The following is a 23,549-nucleotide window of genomic DNA, read 5'->3' as shown; positions in this document are numbered from 1 at the left end:
TTTTAAAAAAGAGAGGTGCTTTAGCGTGTTAACTAAGAGCAGGCGGTTTGAGAAGGATGTGGCCGGGACAGACTGGTTAGATATTGTAACTCTGCATGGCAAGAGGATCTGGGAGGGAAAGGGTTAAGAATCTTTGCTCACTCAGGCACACTCAGCTAGATGTTGAGCTTCTTTGGCTGTTGCTTGCCTTCCATCTTGTATAGGACCTTTCATCTTACATAGGACTTTTCTTCTGTCTTACCTGGGGCTTGGAGCTGTAGCAAGTTAACCTCTTTGGAAGATGCTGTCCCAGCAAATTACAAAGATGAGCTGACGCCAATGGTAACAAGAGAAAGAAATTTTGCTTACTTAAAATAGAAGCACATCGTACAGGATGTATTCATGTAGGTACATACAGGGCTTTTTTTTTTTTTTTTTGTAGCAGAAGCTCCTTTGCATGTTTGGCCACACACCCCGATATAACCAATCCTCCAAGAGCTTACAGTAGACCCCGTAAGAAGAGCCCTGTAAACTGTAAGCTGTGTTTTGTAGAAAAATAGGAGATGGAGCTATAACAGCGCGCCTCGCGGTCCGACTGGATTGCTTCTATAAGCGACTTATGGCGACCCCAGCCCCTCTTCAGCCTCAGTTCCTCCTTTAAAATTTTACCTCATGACTATTGAACTCAAGGGGTGGGTATAATATGGATTTCTCAATACTAGTCTCTTTGGGGTTTTTGTTTGGTTTCCAGATGGATATAGAACTCAATATGTGGGGGACCACAGCAGCTTTGATGGTTTTTCCAATATATAGGCACCAGAGAACTTTAAAGTAAACCACAGAAATTTATTTAAACACACACAGTCTTCAACTGGGGAATGGGAAATATTTACATGGGCTATATTGTATCTCAAGCAGATAACAGTTTCGCAGTAGTTCAGGCTTATTAATATATCTTTCACTTAGGTCTCTCAGGTTTCGCAGATCCTATCTATCCACTCTCCAACACTATTCTAGGTTGGCCTCTTGGGTGTAATGTGCCAAGTCTCTTAAGTCGACTGGTGTCTCTTCTCCCAGCCCTTCAGACTTCTAGACCCACATCTTTTCCTCAACCACCTCTTTAGCTCTTAAGAGGAGTGTATATGTGTCTGTGACCTCTCAGGTCTTTCACAGTGACTCTCCTTTTGTCACACACAGCCCCTCGGCTGTCTCTCTAGAGCTAGCAGTGAGCTTTTCTTCTCTTGAAGACTCTCCTCAGCTCCTGTCTCAGCTCCTTCTAAGAAATCAACTGCTCTCTTCAGCAGTCTCCCTCAGACTCTCTCAGTCACTGACTGCTCTCAGCTGTTTACTGTCAATCACTCCTGAGAGTTCCGAGCACTCTGGCCCCCACCCTCAGATCATCTGGCGCAGACTCTATGCGTCCTTGGTTTTCTCATTAACCCATTCATTACTGTCACAGAAGCTCATTAGCATAACTCATTAGCATATGCCCCCCCCCATCCAAAAGCAACCCAATGCAAGAAAGGAGAGCCTCAGGCGAGCGAGGCCTGCTTGGGCTGGCAAGAGATCCAACCAACCCAAGCAGGCTTTGCTCGCCCAGGGCTCTCCTGGGCTGTCCCCACTCCAGTCAAAAGGCCAGCAAGCCACCTGCCACCCAAAATCACATAAAAAGTAGAGAAAGGGTAGCACGGGCTTCTCCAGGGGTTAATGAGGGCTGCTGGGGATATGACAAGACCCCTGGTGGCTGGCTGGCTGCCCACTCTCTTAATCCAGGGATTGTCATGCAGCTGCACCTACTATTCAGTGGACAAGGTAGGTGGGGAGGAGGAGGGGGAACCCTCAGAAAGGTTCAGGAGCTGCACTCCTGTGAGCTCCTGCTGAATATGGTGAGGGGTCTGGAGACCAAGTCCTGTGAGGAAAGGTTGAAGGAGCTGGGGATGTTTAGCCTGGAGAGGAGGCGGCTGAGAGGTGATATGATCACCATCTTCAAGTACTTGAAGGGCTGTCCTATAGAGGACGGGGTGGAATTGTTTTCTGTGGCCCCAGAAGGTAGGACCAGAACCAGCGGGTTGAAATTAAATCAAAAGAGTTTCCGGCTCAACATTAGGAAGAACTTTCTGACCGTTAGAGCGATTCCTCAGTGGAAGAGACTTCCTCGGGAGGTGGTGGGCTCTCCTTCCTTGGAGGTTTTTAAACAGAGGCTAGATGGCCATCTGACAGCGATGAAGATCCTGTGAATTTGCGGTAGGTATTTGTGGTTTTCCTGCACTGTGCAGGGGGTTGGACTAGATGACCCCGGGGGATCCCTTCCAACTCTATGATTCTATAAATCTGAGGCCTGGCCACGACTGAGGGACCTTCCTGCTTGACAGATCCGTAGGGTTAATCTGAAAACCAGAAAACTGTCGGCAAAAAAAGACCCGTTTCCGTGCATTTTTTTTTTTTAAACGTCAGCTTTATTTTCAAAAAGGCTAAAACTTTTAGCAGCTTCCCCACCCCACCCCAATGCAAAAGGAATCGCCTGCCAGTAAGTGGGCATGACCCGCCAGAGCACACTCTATACACCAATGCAGGTGCCCATCTATGGGGGTGCCCCATATCTACGCTTCTGCATATTTCCCCCTCCCCCTTGGGTAGGAGGGCAAGTTCCAATGCACTCTAGTGCCCCACCTGTTTGTCTCCCAGTGACCTGCACCCGTCTCCTGTATACATCCAGCTAATTAATACTAAATACAGAATTACCAGCAAATTAATACTAAAAAGTACAGTCCATTGCAATCCCACCGTGACCGGACAAGTCAACCCCCTTTTCTTTGGGGATAAGCAAACCAACACCCGTGCGTGAAAACAAACCAGGTCTTCTTTGCTTCTTCAATTCCCCTTTCGTGGCAAGAGCGTAAAACCCAAAGTCTTGGATGCGCATGGCACCGGGGGTGTCCCAAAGAGGTCAGGACACATCTCTGTAACTGCTTGCAACCCAGAGGTTTCGGATTAAAAGGAACGGCCCAAGCCAACAAGTTTACACACACGCACGCGCGCACGCACACAAGCCCGAGAGAGCAGCGGGAAAACCAGAGCCTGCGAGCGACTAGATTGCAGGGGGAGGCCGCGTTCGAAACAAAAAAGGCAACTTCAGAGATCTCAAAAGCTCCAGCTTTCGCGAGATCATCGCAGCCGGCAAGAAGAGCCGTAACAAATTTGGGACATGCACTGCAGCATTACTCCTAAGCTTAGAAAACCCTATGAAGTTGTGTGCTCGGCTTCTCGACAAGACAATCGTTCTACGACCGGCGGCTCTTCAAACGCCGGGCAAGCTGCTACGTAAAAACATGCCCCGTTTTCAAACCTTTAACGCTGCTCAGCTATGCCGCTGTTCTTTTTGAGTGGCTCTTCGCTGAATCCATCTACTTAAACGCCTGTAAGATCGTCCTCGAACTCTCATCTCAAGGGCCCGTAAATGGGTTTCCGCCAGCAGCAAACACTCCAGCATGGAAAGTCAGCGCTTAAAGCAGACGGGTGACTATCCTTGGACCAAACTCCAAATTTTTTAACACCCTTTCAACGTTACGATATTCCTTGGAAGCAGACAGCCACCCACGCTGCTTCTAGCGCCAGGTTCCCAGCATTGTGAACGGTTGAGCCCCGGGCTGTCTTTTGCTAGCTACTGAAATAATTAATCATATTTTCAAAACACTTATTTGGCCTCTTGCTAGAAAGAGAGGAGGGGGAAAGAAGGTAAGAGTGGAACCCCCACTATATCTATATATGGCAGAAGAGTAGAGAAATACTGAGTCAAATTGCCAACTTTGGAATGCGCCCTTAAAGGGAAAGCATTGCCGGGCAGGTATTTGTGAGTTTCCTGCATTGTGCAGGGGGTTGGACTAGATGATCCTGGAGGTCCCCTCCAACTCTATGATCCTAAGACCCAGTTTACTGAGGATCCCTAACTTGAGTCATCTCCAACTTTCTCTTCCCGTGCTCCCAATTTGTCCAGCTAAAACGACACCTGTCCGAAGAGCGGTATGAGGCATTTGTTAGCACTCACAGGTGTGTGTGTGGGGGGGGGAGATTTTTGTTTTAATGACCATTAGTGCATATAAGTGAAAAATTTCTCGCTTCTGTACAGAACAGAGGCAGGCAGTAACGGACTCGACTAAAAAAAAAATCTAGCCTGGGGAACAAACAATGAGACGGCGCCAATTTCCGTTCTCGTCGGTTCCAAAAGCGCTGGCATTTCTCATTCTTAACTTCCACATCAATGCAAACTGCCCAAACTTGGGAGATGTTAACACTTGGGGGGGGGGGGGGGAGAGGTGTAAATGAAACACACACACCACTGACTTGCATCCTTTAAAAAAGAAAAGCTCCAATGCTCGGGGCCTATATACAGATCTTTGCTCAGCCGGCAGCCCGAGACAGCAGCCCAGCGGTTCAATGTGCCTTTCCTTACTGCAAAGATCCAAAACCTGTTGCGCGAGACAGATTTCCTGCATCGTTCACTGCCTGCCAAGAGGAGCTATCTTAGCCCCTTCCAGGAAATGAAAGCAACACCCTGGCTTCTCTTCGCCATCCCTTTGAATCCTAAGCGACTCCGCATTACAGGGAGAAGGGGCGCGGGGGGGGGGGACCAGTTTATATTCAGGTTTGTGTTCTGCTACGCTGACCCCGCCGGCGAAGCGGCCATCCTGCCACGCTTTGAGGGTCAAGCGCCCGACTACATCCGCCGGTCAGGTCGGGCCAAGACGACCACGTCTGGGATTCCCTCTCTCAAGCCGGGTCCTTGGCAAAAAGAAGGGAAGGGCCGCAGTGCTCCGGGCCATCAGTTGAAATTACAGCAAGTCAAATAGCTGATGCTCTTGCCTTCGCCGGGCAAGGGGGACTCCACATTGTTCACAAGCGTGTTCTGCCTCGCCTCGCTGATGAGCCGACAGGCCAAGTCCAGAAAGAGTTTTTCCACGTTATCCGATTCTTTCGCCGAGGTCTCCAGGTAGTACATGTTTTGGGCCTCGGAAAACTCCTCCGCTCTTTGCTGGGAGACTTCTCTTTTGTCTGCCAGGTCGATCTTGTTGCCTGTGCAAAACAAGGGCAGAGACCAAGGTTAGCTGGAGCGTTTTTTTTTAAACGTACCTATACACAGGGCTTTTTTTGGAAGCGGGACCGCAGCTCCGGCTGGCTTGGCGCCAGGGGGTGTGGCCTAATATGCAAATGAGCTCCTGTTGGGCTTTTCTACAAAAACCCATGGAAACCGTGATGTCAGGGGGTGTGGCCTAATATGCAAATGAGTTCCTGCTGGGCTTTTTCTACAAAAAGAGCCCTGCCTATACATATTTATTATCCCGCCCTTCTTCCAAGATAACATACATGGTTCCCTCCCCACTCCATTTTGTATTGTATTGTACTGTAAACTACTCTGAGACCACACAGAAGGAGACTAGATTTATACCCCGCCCTTTTCACGGAGTCTCACAGCAGCTTACAATCTCCTTCCTTGCCTCTCTCCATAACAGACCCCCTGTGAGGTAGGTGGGACTGAGAGAGCTCTGAGAGAACTGTGACTGATCCAACGTCACCCAGCTTGGCTGCATGTTGGGGAGTGGGGAATCAAACCTGATTCTTCAGATTAGAGCAGGGGCGGCCAAACTGTGCCTCGGGAGCCACACGTGGGGCTTCCACACATATTGTGTGGCTCTCGAAGCCCCCACTGCCTCATCAGCCAGCTTGGAGAAGGCATTGGTCTCCTTAAATCACTTCTCCAAGCCAACCCGATGGCTTGGAGAAGGCATTTAAAGTTGCTCCCTTTCCACCTCTTTCTCTCTCCTCCATCCATCTTCTTCCTGTCTTGCGGATCCCGGATACCTGACGTTCAAGTCTTGCGGCTCTCAAACATCTGACATTTATTCTACGTGGCTCTTACATTAAGCAAGTTTGGCCACCCCTGGATTAGAGTCCTCCACTCTTAACCCCTACACCAAACTAGCTCTGCCAGTCTGAGTAGACAATACTGACCACAATGTCTCACTTCCGAAGCCTCAGACACCGGTCTAACCCAGTCTATCACTTCCCCTTTGGAGCAAAGTTATGCAAGGAGAACTCTCATTACTGAGCTGAACACCGATTTGGTTGCAGTAAGCTGGGGTCATATTTGCAAATTGTAGCTTTACCACCAACCCCCGCAGGTAAAGTGCTCTAATTTGGATTGGTCACCACTTACTTCAATACTGACCCTGCCTACCTCGCCTACTCCCACACCTCAGCCAGGTACCCGGAGGCGGCTCACAGCGGCTTACAATCTTCTTTCCCTTCCACAACAGAAACCCTGTGAGGTAGGTGGGGCTGAGAGAACTGCTCTTGAGCAGAACAGCTCTGAGAGAACTGGGATCGGCTCAAGGTCACCCAGCAGCTGCACGTGGAGGAGTGGGGAATCCAACCCGGTCCTCCAGATTAGAGTGTGCCGTTCTTAACCACTGCAGCAACTGGCTCTCCAGGGAAGGATGCAGTAGAAAACCATAACGATTGGAATAAAACGGATGGGCCACTCATCAGATCCAGCGGGGCTCTTATGTTCTCATGTCACCCAGCAAGCCTATTCATTTATTGTTTGGATTTTTATCCCGCCCTCCCAGCAGGGCTCAGGGCAGCTCACAACAGATTAAAATGACAAATCAAACCATTAAAATGTTCCACAGTTTGATACATTGACATAATTTATCATACCAAGATGGCTCACGGGCCTGTAAAATGCTCATGGTATTTGAAAGGCAGGAGGCAAACACCTCCCACAGTTACTGAAAAAGCTAAGTCAGGTGTGAGAGCCAGTCTGGTGTAGTGGTTAAGTGTGCGGACTCTTTATCTGGGAGAACCGGGTTTGATTCACCGCTCCTCCACTTGCACCTGCTGGAATGGCCTTGGGTCAGCCACAGCTCTGGCAGAGGTTGTCCTTGAAAGGGCAGCTGCTGTGAGAGCCCTCTCCAGCCCCACCCACCTCACAGGGTGTCTGTTGTGAGGGGAGAAGACATAGGAGATTGTAAGCCGCTCTGAGTCTCTGATTCAGGGAGAAGGGCGGGATATAAATCTGCAATTCTTCTTCTTCTTAAATGCCAGTTCCTCGTACAGATGTGGGAACTAACTCATCCTTCTCCAATTATGATGAAGGGGGGGCAACATTGCTGTCAATCAAACTTGCCACCCCCTACATCTCTATCAAGACCCAGCTGAGTTTGTCAGATCACTTGGGCAGTTGAACTTCTTTTGTAATAGTGGTGCGAAGAGCCACGAAGCTGCAGCCAGCTTACGGCGATCTTCTATTGTAAGCAGGGCTTTTTTTTTTAGCAGGAACACACGGGAACCCAGTTCCATCCGGCTTGACATCAGGAGATGTGGCCTAATATGCAAATGAGTACCTGCTAGGTTATTTTGGTGTAGTGGTTAAGTGCACGGACTCTTATCTGGGAGAACCGGGTTTGATTCCCTACTTCTCCACTTGCAGCTGCTAGCATGGCCTTAGGTCAGCCATAGCTCTCATAGGAGTTGCACCTGCTGGAATGGCCTTGGGTCAGCCACAGCTCTGGCAGAGGTTGTCCTTGAAAGGGCAGCTGCTGTGAGAACCCTTCCAGCCCCACCCACCTCACAGGGTGTCTGTTGTGGGGGAGGAAGATATGGGAGATTGTAAGCTGCTCTGAGTCTCTTATTCAGAGAGAAGGGCGGGGTATAAATCTGCAGTCTTCTAAGTCGGAGGGGGGGGGGTAATGGAGCAGGAGAGGCCAAAATAAACGAGACACCCATGCCTCAACCAAAGCCCCAGCAGAACATCTCATGTTTTACTAGCCCTGCAGAACTGGAAAAAGCTTTGTGGCTCAGTGGTAGAGCATCAGCTTGGTATGCAGAAGGTCCCAGGTTCAATCTCCGGTACCTCCACTTAAAAGACCTGGCAGGAGGTGATGGTAAAGACCTCTACCTGAGACCCTGGAGAGCACCTGCCAGGCTGAGTAGACAATACTGACTTTGATGGACCGAGGGTCTGATTGAGTAGAAGGCAGCATCAGGAGGGACTGCAGGACTGCAGGTGGAAGAGAACAGAGTAAGCAAGAGGAGATTCCAGGAGGCTCCACGGCCTCTGGGTAAGGTGTAGACACAGCCGTGGAATGCAGCTGGTGGCTCAGTAATGCTGAGCGTTTCTAAATGCTAAACACCAACACACACAACTGTTCGGCATTAAAAGAGGCGCAAGATTCCCGTGTTTTATGCTGAAGAGGGGGAAGGAGCCACTTTCCATCTGCAAGTACCAGACGACAGTAAGTTTAGAAATGCGCCCTCACTTTAGTGTGAGAACCGTTGCCTCATCACATTCAGCTGCAGGCACCAGGCCAGTGAGAAGCTGCAATTATGAGATACTGCCTAGCGTGCTGCCCTTGCTAAGTCTCTGAGCTGTCGTTGGACTTTCTTTTTGCCATTTTGAAGCCTCGCCTAGTTACTCTAAACTGCCCTGCCGACAGAACACTGACAATTTATTAAACCCAATCCTTTATACCACTGTTGATCTCTATTTTGGACCCCAATCCCGACTGTATGCACAGAATGGGGAACTGATGTATCTTACACCTTATACCAGGGTAAATGTCTTAAAAAACAACAGTGCTTGCATACACCCATTTATCTTCTCCTTTTACTCCACAGCCTCCTCCCCCGTTACGGATCACACAATATATTTCCTAACCCATTCATTACTGTAATGGCCTCCATAAACAGTCGTTTTGCTTTAATTGAGCCATAATGCGTGCTTTTCATCTCAGCGGAGGCAAGCGAAGCCTTCGCTGCTGAATTTTCATAACCCTACTTTCTCTTCCACCTTTCAGGAGATACATATGATGCCAATTAATATGTCGTCATCAAATTATTATTATTTTATTGCTTTTGTTGACTTGTTTCCAGAGAACACAAGGTTGCTTCTACTTCATGCAAGGGGGGCTTGCGAGAATAGAAGAGAGGAAGGGAGAAGACTGTATGACCCCTTAAACTCGTTATAGCGGGGGGGGGGGGCCAAACTGTGGCTCAGGAGCCACATGTGGCTCTTTCACACATGTTGTGTGGCTCTTCAAGTTCCCACTGCCCCACTAGCTGGCTTGGGAGAAGCCATTTATCTCTTTAAATCATTTCTTAAAGCCAAGCCAGCTGATGGCTGGGAGAGTGCATTTAAAGTTAAAGTTGCTTCCTTTCTACCTCTCCCTCTCTCTGCCCCATCTCTTTTCCTTCCTGCCCGCCTGCCCTCAAACATTTGATGTTTGTGTCAGCTCTCAAAAGATCTGATGTTTGTGTCTTGTAGCTCTCAAACACCTGGCATTTATTCTATGAGGCTCTTACATTATACAAGTTTGGCCACCCCTGCCTTATAGGGAGGGGAGGCGCGTGGCTCAGTGGTAAAGCCTCTGCTTGGCTTGCAGAAGGTCTCTAGTTCAATCCCAGCACCTCCAGTTAAAGGAAGTGATGGGGAAAGATCTCCGCCTGAGACCGTGGAGAGCTGCTGCCAGCTTGAGTAGATAATACAGATCTTGATGGACTGGTTCAATATAAAGCGCCTTTGCTATGGTTGGATTAAAAATAGAACATCATATTTTAATGTGCTTTAGAAAGGGGGGGGGGAGAAATGCTGGAAGTCATCAGGGAAGCTGGATTCAGGGCACAACACCCCATTTGGCTTCTTTTCTCCACAATCCTGAAAAAAACCACAGGAAGCACACTGCTCCGCTTGGGTCCTTGACTTTGCCAAGGCAAGAAGGGATTTGTGGCAGACGAATGCGATGGGATGAGGAGAGACAGGGAGAACAGCCCCCGTCTATCGAACCATCGCTTGCAGCCTGACTTAGACCAGGAAATGTGGGTCTGAACGCCTGCTCAGGCAGTGAAAATCCCTGGGGCCAGTCGTTCTTTGTTCAGCCTTTCCTACTCCACAGGGTTGTTGCAAAGGGAGAAAAAAAAAATGTGGGATCACCTTAACCACTCACGTCCCCCCTGTGCTCCTTGGAGAGTATAAAGTAGGGATGGCCAAACTTCCTTAACATAAGAGCCACGCAGAATAAACGCCAGGTGTTTGAGAGCTGCAAGACATGAAACATCAGATGTGGGAGGGAGGGAGGGAGGGAGGGAGGGAGGGAAGGAAGGAAGGAAGGAAGGAAGGAAGGAAGGAAGGAAGGAAGGAAGGAAGGAAGAAGGAAGGAAGGAAGGAAGGAAGGAAGGGAGGGAGGAAGGAAGGGAGGAAGGAAGGGAGGAAGAAAGGAAGGACCGCAACAGCATCCTCTCATCTCTGCTCTCCAGTCCCTGACTTAAAGAGGCAGCTTCCCTTTGGAGCTGCTGGCCGTGGATATCCATTTGTGACTCACAGCCTTCCAGGTTGCTGGCCATGACCCCATCCTGTGGCAGCAGCTACAGGGAATGGCTTCTTCTTCTTTTTGTTTAAATTACATTTGTATTAAGCAACATATTCAACTTACAATAGTACGAAAGCATTAGCTTTTAGAATACAAAGTCAGCAAAGTATTCGTCTAATACAAGTTGAGGGGAAATGAAAGAAAAAAACATGCATATTTATACCCTGCCCTTCTCTCTGATTCAGAGACTCAGAGTGGCTTACAATCTCCTTTATCTTCCTCCCCCCACAACAGACATCCTGTGAGGTGGGTGGGGCTCTCCCAGCAGCTGCCCTTTCAAGGACAACTCCTATGAGAGCTATGGCTGACCCAAGGCCATTCCAGCAGGTGCATGTGGAGGAGTGGGGAATCAAACCCGGTTCTCCCAGATAAGAGACCGCACACTTAACCACTACACCAAAGCGGCTAATTTGACAAGTAAACAAAACAGAAACTGGTCTGCCAAGCATAAAATACACCTATAATATGTTTTACTTAACATTACTAATTAGTAGTAGGCAAATTTTAAGTATTTTTTGGGAAATTTGCACAGAGAAGATTGATATACAATTTTGCATAGAGAAGATTGATGTGTAATTCATCAGCTGTAATTTTGGGGAAGTTTGCATACAGAAGATTGATGTGTAATTGATCGGTTGTAATTTTGGAGAATTTCCAGGCCCTACCTGGAGACTGGAAACCCAAGTCTTAGACTTTGTCTCCATGACTAGAAGAAGACGACTGAAGATTTATACCCCACCCTTCTCTCTGAATCAGATTCTCAGAGCGGCTCACAATCTCCTATCTCTTCTCCCCCCCCCCCCCACAACAGACACCCTGTGAGGTGGGTGGGGCTGAAAGAGCTCTGACAGAAGCTGCCCTTTCAAGGACAACTCTGCGAGAGCCATGACTGACCCAAGGCCATTCCAGCAGGTGCAGGTGGAGGAGTGGGGAATCAAACCTGGTTCTCCCAGATAAAGAGTCTGCACACTTAACCATTACACCAAAGTGGCTAATTTGACAAGTAAACAAAACAGAAACTGGTCTGCCAAGCATAAAATACATCTATAATATGTTTTACTTAACATTACTAATTAGTAGTAGGCAAATTTTAAGAATTCTTTTTGGAAGTCTGCATAGAGAAGATTGATGTGACTGCACATAGTCAAAGAAATGAAACCATTTTTCTACAAAGTCATTGGAATTAACATTAGGTTGTTGGAACGGCTTTTGAGAAGTAAAAGGGAGCCGAACTAGGCTAAGAATGCACCTGCAGGCAGATGAATGCTCCAATGCACACAGAGCAGCACAAAGTGGGGAAATAACTCCGCCCCCCAACAGTTTCCATGTGTGGGGGGGAAGCTTGGGAGGGAAGGCGGGAGACCCTCCTTTCCCCCCCCCCACCTGCCCCATGGAGCTTGTTTGGGGTCTCCTTTGTTTAGGAGGAGGAGACTGGATATTTACTCAGAGCTCTTTTGAGAACTGCTCCTGAAAGACTTGTGACTGACCTAAGGTCACTCCAGCAGCCACACGCGGAAGAGTGGGGAATCGAATTGGGTTCTTCCAGCTTAGAGTCCACTGCTCTTAACCGCTACACCAACACCATCCCCATCTGCCGGGTGGCTGGCTTCAGGGAACCCAAGTTGGGTCCAGAGCGCCACAAAAGCCCTAACATGTAGTTTGTCTCACGTGCACATGAGGCTGCAGGAATTTTTTTTCTCCTGCCTGCAATTCACACATCAAGCCACTTAGGGGAGCCAGGAAAAGATCCCGCAGCTTGGCAGTTCAGTTGCCTAACCCTTTTCCCCAGATGGCCTCTTCAAAACGCCTCCAGAGTTTCTGGAGCCGGGCCCGTAAAAGCAAGGCCAGAGTATCGGATTCGCAAAGCAAACTGCCGCCAAGCAGCCAGAACGCAAAATGTTAATGGGCCTCATTGCTGCGGGGTTGGACTGAATAGCAATCAATGGCCAGAAAAGCAACATTTCAAATGGGGGGAAAGAAAGAATTTTTTTTTTTTGGGGGGGGGGATATTTCAGTACAGGAGAATTCCCTCCCCCCTTTACAACTCCAAAGCAGATCTGAGCAGAAAGGCAAAGAGAACACAATGATGAAATATTCTGTTAAGAGAAACAAGGTGAGAATTCCTGAGAGATTACTCTATTCTTCTCTATTCTGGTATTCCTGAGAGAATTCCATTCTTCCCTAGTACGGTATTGTGGCATTTGGCATCCTGTACCTTGCCTCTCTTTAATTGGTGGCCCGGTTTCTTTACTTGGCCGACATCTGAGCTACGTTTTGGATCACGGTTCTGAAACTCCATGTAGTTTTTTTTGGTAGTATCTGCTCTTCACTGCTCTATGTTCAGTCAACACGCTATTTATGAGTGATCTCCAGAGCTTTTTTTGCAGTGGGAACTCCTTTGCATATTAGGCCACACCCCACTGGAGTAGCCAATCCTCCTAGAGCAGGGGTGGCCAACGGTAGCTCTCCAGATGTTTTTTGCCTACAACTCCCATCGGCCCCAGCCAGCATGGCCAATGGCTGGGGCTGATGGGAGTTGTAGGCAAAAAAAAACATCTGCAGAGCTACCGCTGGCCACCCCCGCCCTAGAGCTTACAGGGCTCTTACAGGGCCTACTGTAAGCTCTCCAGGAGGACTGGCTACATCAGGAGTGTGTGGCCTAACATGCAAAGGAGTTCTTGCAAAGGAGTACAAAAAAAGCCCTGGTGATATCTACAGTTGCCAACAAGTCCTGTCCCTTCTGAAGAGGCTCCATGGGATATTACTGACCAAATTTGTCTCTCTGCTGTGAAAAGGGTTGATCTGCCCATTTCTGGGCATTTAACCCACAGTTAAAAGTGACAGGCCTGACCTGCTTGGCCCAGGCTAGTCCAATCTTATCAAAGAGAGCCAGTTTGGTGTAGTGGTTAAATGTGTGGACTCTCATCTGGGAGAACTGGGTTTGATTCCCCACTCCTCCACTTGCACCTGCTGGAATGGCCTTGGGTCAGCCAGAGCTACTGCAAGAGTTGTCCTTGAAAGGGCAGCTGCTGTGAGAGCCCTCTCCAGCCCCACCCACCTCACAGGGTGTCTGTTGTGGAGGGAGATGATACAGGAGATTGTGAGCCGCTCTGAGTCTCTGATTCAGAGAAAAGGGTGGGGTATAACTCTGCGGTCTTTTTCAAATCTTGAAAACCAAGCAAAGTTGGCCCTGGTAAGCACTTGGATGGGAGACCACCAAGGAATATCAGGGTTGCTGTGCAGAGGCAGGCAACGGCAAATCACCTCTGAACATCTCTTGCCTTGAAAATCCTAAGGGGTCAACATAAGTTGGCTGTGATTTGACGACAAAGAAAAAAGCAATGGGACTTTTTTCTCCAGAGCAGTTGGCGGCCGAAATTATATCCATGGCTGGGAAGAAGATGATATTGGATTTATATCCTGCCCTCCACTCCAAATCTCAGAGCGGCTCACAATCTTCTTTACCTTCCTCCCCCACAACAGACACCCTGTGAGGTAGATGAAGATATTGGATTTATATCCCGCCCTCCACTCCGAAGAGTCTCAGAGCGGGTCACAATCTCCTCTACCTTCCTCCCCCACAACAGACACCCTGTGAGGTAGATGAAGATATTGGATTTATATCCCGCCCTCCACTCCGAAGAGTCTCAGAGCGGCTCACAATCTCCTTTCCCTTCCTCCCCCACAACAGACACCCTGTGAGGTAGATGAAGATATTGGATTTATATCCCGCCCTCCACTCTGAAGAGTCTCAGAGCGGCTCACAATCTTCTTTACCTTCCTCCCCCACAACAGACACCCTGTGAGGTAGATGAAGATATTGGATTTATATCCAATAATGGAGGGCAGGATATTGGATTTATATCCTGCCCTCCATTCCGAAGCGGCTCACAATCTCCTTTACCTTCCACCCCCACAACAGACACCCTGTGAGGTGGGTGGGGCTGAGAGGGCTCTCACAGCAGCTGCCCTTTCAAGGACAATTCCTGCGAGAGCCATGGCTGACCCAAGGCCATTCCAGCAGCTGCTAGTGGAGGAGTGGGGAATCAAACCCGGTTCTGCCAGATAAGAGTCCACACGCTTAACCACTACATCAAACTGGCTCCAAGTGTGTGACTGGCCCTTTCTTGGCAGAGCGTGGATTCGAACGCGGGTCTCCCGCATCCTAGCACTATGCCCTAACCACTACACCACGCTGGCTCTCCAATTTGTTACAATTGCACTGTTTTACAATAGGAATGTACAGCTGCTGCAGCCCTCCACGAAAGCTGGAGAGACAGAGGGGCTTAGTTTGCTTAGGGATCTGCAGATTTAGAAGTTATTACAAAGGACAGAATACGCCATGATTTTGCTTTGCTCCCCTTTCCCTGTTATATAACGTTTAAATGTGTATGTGCATATTATATCAATATTAAAAATGGATTGCACGCATAATAGATGAGAAGGCAGCCTATGTATTTTAATGACGTGAATAAAGGAAGATCACACCAACTTCTCAAGGGCAGCTCACCCTCAAACGACATCCCAGGAGACAAACATCTCCCAGTCTTAACCCTATCCCTGATGGTAGTTTGCTACAGATGCAGAAAACACTGTAGGCAAGGCGCAACGGGAGCTCCATCAGCATACAAACGTCCACTCGTTCTCATCTAAGAATGTAAGAGAAGCCATGCTGGATCAGGCCAATGGCCTATCCAGCCTAATACCCTGTCTCACACAATGGCCAAGAAACAGCTGCCATCAGGAGGTCCACCAGCAGGGCTAGAACTCCAAAAGCCCTCCCACTGTTGCCCCCCCCCCCCCCCAGCAAGCACTGAAAAGACAGAGCATCACTGCCCCAGACAGAGTGTTCCATCTATACCTTGTGGCTAATAGACATTCATGGACCTCTGCTCCATACGTTTATCCAGTTCCCTCTCGAAGCTGCCTATGCTTGTAGCCTCCACCATCTCCTGCAGCAGGGACTTCCACATGTTAATTACTCTTTGGGTGAAGAAGTACTTCCTTTTAATCTGTTCCAAGTCTATTGCTCATTAATTGCACTGAGTGCCATTTTATTTTGAAGAAGATGAAGAAGAAGATATTGGATTTATATCCCGCCCTCCACTCCGAAGAGTCTCAGAGCGGCTCACAATCTCCTTTACCTTCCTCCCCCACAACAGACACCCTGTGAGGTAGATGGAGATATTGGATTTATATCCCTCCCTCCACTCCGAAGAGTCTCAGAGCGGCTCACAATCTCCTTTACCTTCCTCCCCCACAACAGACACCCTGTGAGGTAGATGAAGATATTGGATTTATATCCCACCCTCCACTCCAAAGAGTCTCAGAGGGGCTCACAATCTCCTTTCCCTTCCTCCCCCACAACAGACACCCTGTGAGGTAGATGAAGATAATGGATTTATATCCCGCCCTCCACTCTGAAGAGTCTCAGAGCCGCTCACAATCTTCTTTACCTTCCCCTCCCCCACAACAGACACCCTGTGAGGTAGATGAAGACATTGGATTTATATCCCGCCCTCCACTCCGAAAAGTCTCAGAGCGGCTCACAATCTCCTTTCCCTTCCTCCCCCACAACAGACACCCTGTGAGGTGGGTGGGGCTGAGAGGGCTCTCACAGCAGCTGCCCTTTCAAGGACAACCTCTGCCAGAGCTATGGCTGACCCAAGGCCATTTCAGCAGCTGCAAGTGGAGGAGTGGGGAATCAAACCCGGTTCTCCCAGATAAGAGTCCGCACACTTAACCACTGCACCAAACTGGCTCTCCGACTGCACTTTTTGGACTGCACTTTTTGATTGATTTACTCTTTGTCTATCCAGTTTGGAGTTTTTAAACTGTGACTTTTCTGGCTTTGTAACTGCTATTTTCAGTGTTTGTTTAATACCGTTTTATTTATATTGGGAGCCACCTTGAGTTCAGCAAGAGAGAAAGGTGGACAATAAATGTTTTAAACAAATAATCTTATGGTGGAAACAAGGACTTCCTGATCTGTCAAGGGCTGCTAGCCATGGTGACCGAGAGGAGCCTCCACATTCAGAGGCGCTAACTCTGAATCCTAGAGAGTAACAACAGGAGAAGGCCTCAGCCTCCATGCCCTGTTGATGGCCCTCCAGAGGAACTGGTTGGCTGCTGTGTGAAACAGGATGCTGGACTAGATGGACCACTGGTCTCATCCAGCACGGCTCTTCTTCCATTCTTATGAAGGCCTTGGCCTCTGTGTCCTGTTGTTGACCCTCCAGAGGAACTGGTTGGCCACTGTGTGAAAGAGGACGCTGGACCAGAAGGACCACTAGTATGATCCTACAGGACCCTTCTTCTGTTCTTCTGAAGGCCTCAGACTCTATGCCCTGTTGGCCCTCCAAAGGAACTGGTTGGCTGCTGTGTGTGACGAGATGCTGGACTAGATGGACTACTGGCCTGATCCTACAGGACTCTTCTTCTGTTCTTCTGAAGGCCTCAGACTCTATGCCCTGTTGGCCTTCCAAAGGAACTGGTTGGCTGCTGTGTGTGACGAGATGCTGGACTAGATGGACTACTGGCCTGATCCTACAGGACTCTTCTTCTGTTCTTCTGAAGGCCTCAGACTCTATGCCCTGTTGGCCCTCCAAAGGAACTGGTTGGCTGCTGTGTGTGACGAGATGCTGGACTAGATGGACTACTGGCCTGATCCTACAGGACTCTTCTTCTGTTCTTCTGAAGGCCTCAGACTCTATGCCCTGTTGGCCCTCCAAAGGAACTGGTTGGCTGCTGTGTGTGACGAGATGCTGGACTAGATGGACTACTGGCCTGATCCTACAGGACTCTTCTTCTGTTCTTCTGAAGGCCTCAGACTCTATGCCCTGTTGGCCCTCCAAAGGAACTGGATGGCTGCTGTGTGTGACAAGATGCTGGACTAGATGGACTACTGGCCTGATCCTACAGGACTCTTCTTCTGTTCTTCTGAAGGCCTCAGACTCTATGCCCTGTTGGCCCTCCAAAGGAACTGGTTGGCTGCTGTGTGTGACGAGATGCTGGACTAGATGGACTACTGGCCTGATCCTACAGGACTCTTCTTCTGTTCTTCTGAAGGCCTCAGACTCTATGCCCTGTTGGCCCTTCAAAGGAGCTGGTTGGCTGCTGTGTGTGACGAGATGCTGGACTAGATGGACTACTGGCCTGATCCAACTGGTTGAAATGAAATCAAGAGTTTTCAGCTAAACATTAGGAAGAACCTCCAGACCATTAGAGCGGTTCCTCAGTGGAACAGGCTTCCTCAGGAGATGGTGGGCTCTCCTTCTTTGGAGGTTTTAAAAGGGAGGCCAGATGGCCGTCAGACAGCAATGCTGATTCTGTGAACTTAGGCAAATCGTGAGGGGTGGGGGCAGAAAGAACCGCATCAGTGCTTAGTTCTCATGGCCCTTTCTTACACACCCAGGGAAATGCCGATTGTTGCTTTGGGGTCAGGAAGCAATTTTCTCCAGGCCAGTTTGGCCAGGGATCCTGGAAGGGGTTATTTTTGCTGTCTTCTGGGCATGAAGCAGAGGTCACTGAGAGTGTGGGAGGGAGGGAGTTGTAAATTTCCTGCATTGTGCAGGGGGTTGGACTAGATGGCCCTGGAGGTCCCTTCCATGATTCTTCTTATAGAATCCTAGAGTTGGAAGGGACCTCCAGGTTCATCTAGTCCAACCCCCTGCACAATGCAAGAAACTCACAAATACCTCCCCCTAAATCCACAGGATCTTCAGTGCTGTCAGATGGCCAGCTAGCCTCTGTTTAAAAACCTCCAAGGAAGGAGAGCCCAGCACCTCCCAAGGAGGAAGCCTGTTCCACTGGGGAACCGCTCTAATGGTCAGGAAGTTCTTCCTAATGTTGAGCTGGAAACTCTTTTGATTTAATTTCAACCCACTGCTTCTGGTCCTACCTTCTGGGGCCACAGAAAACAATGCCACACCTTCCGACAGCCCTTAAAAGACTTGAAGATGGTGATCCTATCACCTCTCAGCCGCCTCCTCTCCAGGCTAAGAACTACAATGGGAACCCACTCAACTTGACCTGACGTATTTCGACCTAGGCTGGCCTTCTTCAGAGGTCAGAAAGGTAAGTCCACATAATACAGAATACAATAAAACAACAGAGCAATGCTGAACCACAAGGAAATGTAATGGAGTGACAAAGGCATAAGATTTTCTTGAGGCCTCTTATTCTACAGCCTTGTGTCCTAATCAAGGACATACATGTTGCATCCAGTGTCTTATTGTATGCCTCACCACATAGTCCAGTATTGATCAAGGTAAGTGTAAGGCCAGAGCCTATGTGCCAAGAGTTATGCATTCCATATAGGACCACAGAGAAAGCAGAAACACCTGGCATTCAGCATTCCCTCTAATCTTTTTGTTAGCGGCCATGGGAAGCCCTACACAGCCGCAGTCCGGAGCCATGCAGGGTCCTGCACTGTCCATTGCCCATATTAACATTACAAAAGAAGAAGAACTGCAGATTTATACCCCGCCCTTCTCTCTGAATCAGAGAGGCTTACAATCTCCTTTGTCTTCTCCCCCCACAACAGACACCCTGTGAGGTGGGTGGGGCTGAGAGGGCTCTCACAGCAGCTGCCCTTTCAAGGACAACCTCTGCCAGAGCTATCGTTGACCCAAGGCCATTCCAGCAGGTGTAAGTGGAGGAGTGGGGAATCAAACCTGGTTCTCCCAGATAAGAGTCCGCGCACTTAACCACTACACCAAACTGGCTCTCAGGAAAAACTGGCTCTTAAAGAAACAAGAAGACAACAACGATTGCAGATTTATACCCCGCCCTTCTCTCTGAATCAGACTCAGAGCGGCTTACAATCTCCTTTATCTTCTCCTTCCACAACAGACACCCTGTGAGGTAGGTGGGACTGAGAGGGCTCTAGCAGCTCCCCTTTCAAAGACAACCTCTGCGATAGCTAAGGCTAATCCAAGGCCATTCCAGCAGCTGCAAGCAGAGGAGTGGGGAATCAAACCAGGTTCTCCCAGATAAGAGTCCGCGCACTTAACCACTATACCAAACTGGCTCACCACAAAACCTCACCGCTCTCGGTGTACTAGCTATGAATACTTGTATAATTAATATTTGTGTACCAAATTTCACTATTGAGTATGTCTCTTATATTTCTTATATAATAGATATTTCAATACAAAATTACAACATACATTGGGCAGATATATAGACGCATATAGAAGAGCTTGCAGGGGGTAAAGTGTAGATGACTGGGGAAGGCAATGGCAAACCACCTGTAAAAAGTCTGCCATGAAAACGTCATGATGCGACATCACCCCAGAGTCAGAAATGACTGGTGCTTGCACAGGGGACTACCTTTACCTTTTTTATAGAAGGTATTGGAGAATTTTGTAATTTTGAATTGAAATATTTATTATATAAGAAATATAAGAGATATACTCATAGTGAAATTTTGTACACAATTTTTTTCTTAACATAATAAATGTTAAAATCAACAAAAACAAGAAGACTGCAGATTTATACCCCGCCCTTCTCTCTGAATCAGAGACTCAGAGCGGTTTACAATCTCCATTATCTTCTTCCCCCACAACAGACACCCCGTGAGGTGGGTGGGGCTGAGAGGGCTCTCACAGCAGCTGCCCTTTCAAGGACAACCTCTGCCAGAGCTATGGCTGACCCAAGGCCATTCCAGCAGCTGCAAGTGGAGGAGTGGGGAATCAAACCTGGTTCTCCCCGATAAGAGTCCGCACACTTCACCACTACACCAAACTGGCACCAAACACATATTTAAAACTATAATCTTATAACACCATAAAACTTTTATCCTTCTTACACAAATATTAATTATACAAGTATTCATAGCAAGTACATTGAGAGCAGTGAGGTTTTGTGGTGATTTTGCATCAACTTATACCACAGGTCCTGGTTGTGGTTTTCTTCATTTTAAGATTACAGCAGTTGTATTCTGCTCAGGATGCAAACTGCTCCACTTGGTAGGGGTGGGAGGGTGGGGAAATCAGAGGGAACATTGCTGGCATCTCTCCTCTCTGCAAATACTTCCTTCCATTGTCCCTTTGTTACTTTTCCCTCCTGGAGTTGGTACTTTTTTCCAAGCAAGAAGAAGACCGCAGATTTATACCCCGTCCTTCTCTCTGAATCAGAGTTTCAGAGCAGTCACAATCTACTTTACTTTCCCCAACACACACAACAGACACACCCTGTGAGGTGGGTGGGGCTGAGATAGCTCTCCCAGAAGCTGCCCTTTCAAGGACAACTCCTACGAGAGAGACAGTTTGGTGCAGTGTTTAAGTGTGCGAACTCTTTTTTTTTTTTTTTTGGTCCAAAAACTTTTTTATTGAATTTAATAAACATACAAATAAAGCAATCAATGACTGTATCTGCAATCATTCTTTGTGTATAAGCATAGCATACCAGCAGAACACAAAATATATATATATATACAAAATACAAACAAAACAACACATACATACATTCACACACACATACAAAATTGGCAGCTGAATTAAAAAATAAATACTCTGTCCATATATTAATTACATCAAATTAATAATGTCATAATATCTACCAGGTATACATGTACGCATCTGATCTACAGGACCAAAAGAAAATTTAAGAAATGGAAGCCACTTGTACATCAGAGATTCGTTACTTTCTGAATTGTTTATATTGCATAAACTATCTGCTATCTTGTCCATCGCATAGACCTCCCAGATTTTAGCATACCAGGCTTTAACTGGAGGAATATTGGGAGATTTCCAAAATTGGGCTAACACCATTTTAGCAGCAGCTAGTAAAAGGGATATCAGGGATTTATTGAGAGAAGTAATAGAAATATCTTTCCAACAGTCAAGCAAAATGAGTTCCAATCTTAAGGGTAAACTATAGCCCGTGATATCCTTGATTTTTGCCACAATTACTGCCCAAAACGACTGCACCCTCGGGCAAGACCACCAGCAGTGTGTAAATGTGCCCACCTCTCCACAATTTTTCCAACATTTGGAGGATTGATTTATCGCCATATGGCTTAATCTCTGAGGTGTTAAATACCACCGAAACAAAATTTTTTGAGTTTGTAATTGTATATTCAATGATTTTGAAACATACGAAGGAGATGACCAGATTTGTTGCCAAACATCCTCCTGAAAATTAATTGAACTATTCCTTTGCCAAATTTCTTGATAGGATAACAAATCAACAGCATCAGTGTCTAGCAAACCCTTATAAATAAATGAAATCAGTCCCTTCCGCTTTAAAAAAGGAGAATATAGCAAGTGTTCAAAGAAAGTAAGAGGTCGATTGAAATTGTATTTCTTTAAGAGTGATGTCACCAAGTTGTTAGTTTGCAAGTATTCAAACCATGGGATTTTTGTCCCACCAGTTTTCTCTTCCAAAGATTTTTTGTCGAGCATTTTTCCATTGGACAAAATATCCACAAACCTAGAAAGGTTATATTTTTTCCAAATTGGAAAAGACTTGTAAAAAAACCCCGGTTGAAACCAAGAAACATCCACAAAATGAGATAGTGGAGATATTGGAGGGGCTAAAGAGAGGCGACGTTTGTCCCAAATCTGAAAAATAGCTTTAAGAAAAAGGTTGGAGGAGATAATAGGAGGTCTATTCTTCGGAAATTCCCATAATATAGAGTGAAACGATTTGTTATTTAGATAGGTATCTTCTAGGGCCTTCCAACCTGAATTTAAGTCAGCATCATGGTATCTAATAAGACCACCTAAAATGGCAGCTTCATAAAATTTATGGAGATCCGGAAGAGCCAGACCCCCTGAGGATTTAGAACGAATAAGAGTTGCATACCCTATTCTAGACAAGCCCTTGTTCCAAATATATCTTAAGAACGAACGACGCCAACCCACAAATAAATCCTCAGGAATAAGAATAGGAATGGCTCGAAATAAAAACAGAAATTTGGGGAAAATAAAAGATTTAATAATCTGAATTTTTTCATTCCAGGGAATGAGTGAAGAATTTTTATTCTTTTGCAGGGTAAGAATGTCCTTAATCAATAAATGATGATTAACTTTAAAAATATCTCCCAATTTCAAAGGTATATTGATCCCCAAATATGTCCAATATCTATCAATTTTTTTAAAGTGATAATTAGAGTAGATGGAGTCTTGGAGAGCATCCGAAATTGTGATGGGATAAAGAATGGTTTTGGATGGGTTTACTCGAAGGCCTGATATAGAAGAAAATACAGATAATAAATCAAAGACAGCCGGTAAAGAAGACTTAGGTTTTGTAACAAAAAGCACTAGGTCATCTGCAAACAAAGACACCTTAATTTGTTTCTTTCTAATAGGGATACCAGTGATAATATTGGTATCACGGATAGCATTAGCAAGAGGTTCTATTGCGATCGCAAAAAGCAGAGGAGACAATGGGCAACCTTGCCTCGTCCCTCTGAAAAGATTAAATTCTTCAGAATCCAAATTATTAATAGAAAGAATAGCAGAAGGCGATTTATATAAAGAATGGATTATCTTCAGAAAATTCGGGCCAAAGTTCATTTTCTGCAGTAAGGTTGTAAGATAAGGAACTTCCACGGAATCAAAGGCTTTTTCAAAATCAATAGACAAGATAAAAGAAGACTCAATATTAAATTTCCGGCAGTATTGAATAACATCAAGGACCATTCTAGTATTGTCCGTTAACTCACGGTGTGGGATAAAGCCCGATTGGTCAGGATGAATGCAGTTCCCTATAAAGGTATTAAGCCTAGCCACCAGAGCTGCTGTAAAAATCTTATAATCACAATTAAGGAGCGATATCGGCCTGTATGAACTAGGGTCTAGTAAGTCTTTGTCCTTCTTTGGAAGAAGTATGATTTTTGCCTGTGACCAAGTAACAGGGAAAGAACCAGACTGTACAAACTGATTACAGGCGTCTGCCAAGATGGGAGCCAACAAAATGTTAAAAAATTTATAAAATTCTGGTATAAAGCCATCTCGGCCTGGAGATTTATTGGATTTCATAGACTTGATAGTCTCCTGTATTTCAAGTGCAGTAAAAGGTTTGTCCAAAAAGGATTTAACCTCAGGAGAGACAGGCTTAATAACTGAGTGAGTGTCTAAGAAAGATGAAATAAGGTCTGCTGATGGATGCTGGGAGGAATATAGAGATGAATAGTACTTT

General features: G+C 46.9%; 1 protein-coding gene across 1 annotated transcript in view; it reads right to left on the bottom strand.

Annotated features, from left to right (window-relative positions):
• Window positions 1-4,763: 4,763 nt before the first annotated feature.
• Window positions 4,764-23,549, bottom strand: part of RAB30 (RAB30, member RAS oncogene family) — a 90,360-nt gene continuing 71,574 nt past the window's right edge. The window contains exon 5 of the mRNA XM_060235002.1: window positions 4,764-5,049. Coding sequence (XP_060090985.1) covers window positions 4,799-5,049 — 251 coding nt within the window. The 3' untranslated portion in view covers window positions 4,764-4,798. The remainder of the gene's footprint in view (window positions 5,050-23,549) is intronic.

Source organism: Heteronotia binoei, chromosome 3 (genome assembly GCF_032191835.1).
Source record: "Heteronotia binoei isolate CCM8104 ecotype False Entrance Well chromosome 3, APGP_CSIRO_Hbin_v1, whole genome shotgun sequence".
Lineage (NCBI taxonomy): Eukaryota > Metazoa > Chordata > Lepidosauria > Squamata > Gekkonidae > Heteronotia > Heteronotia binoei.
The sequence above is the reverse complement of the archived record's forward strand: the minus strand, read 5'-3'. Positions and strand labels throughout refer to the sequence as shown.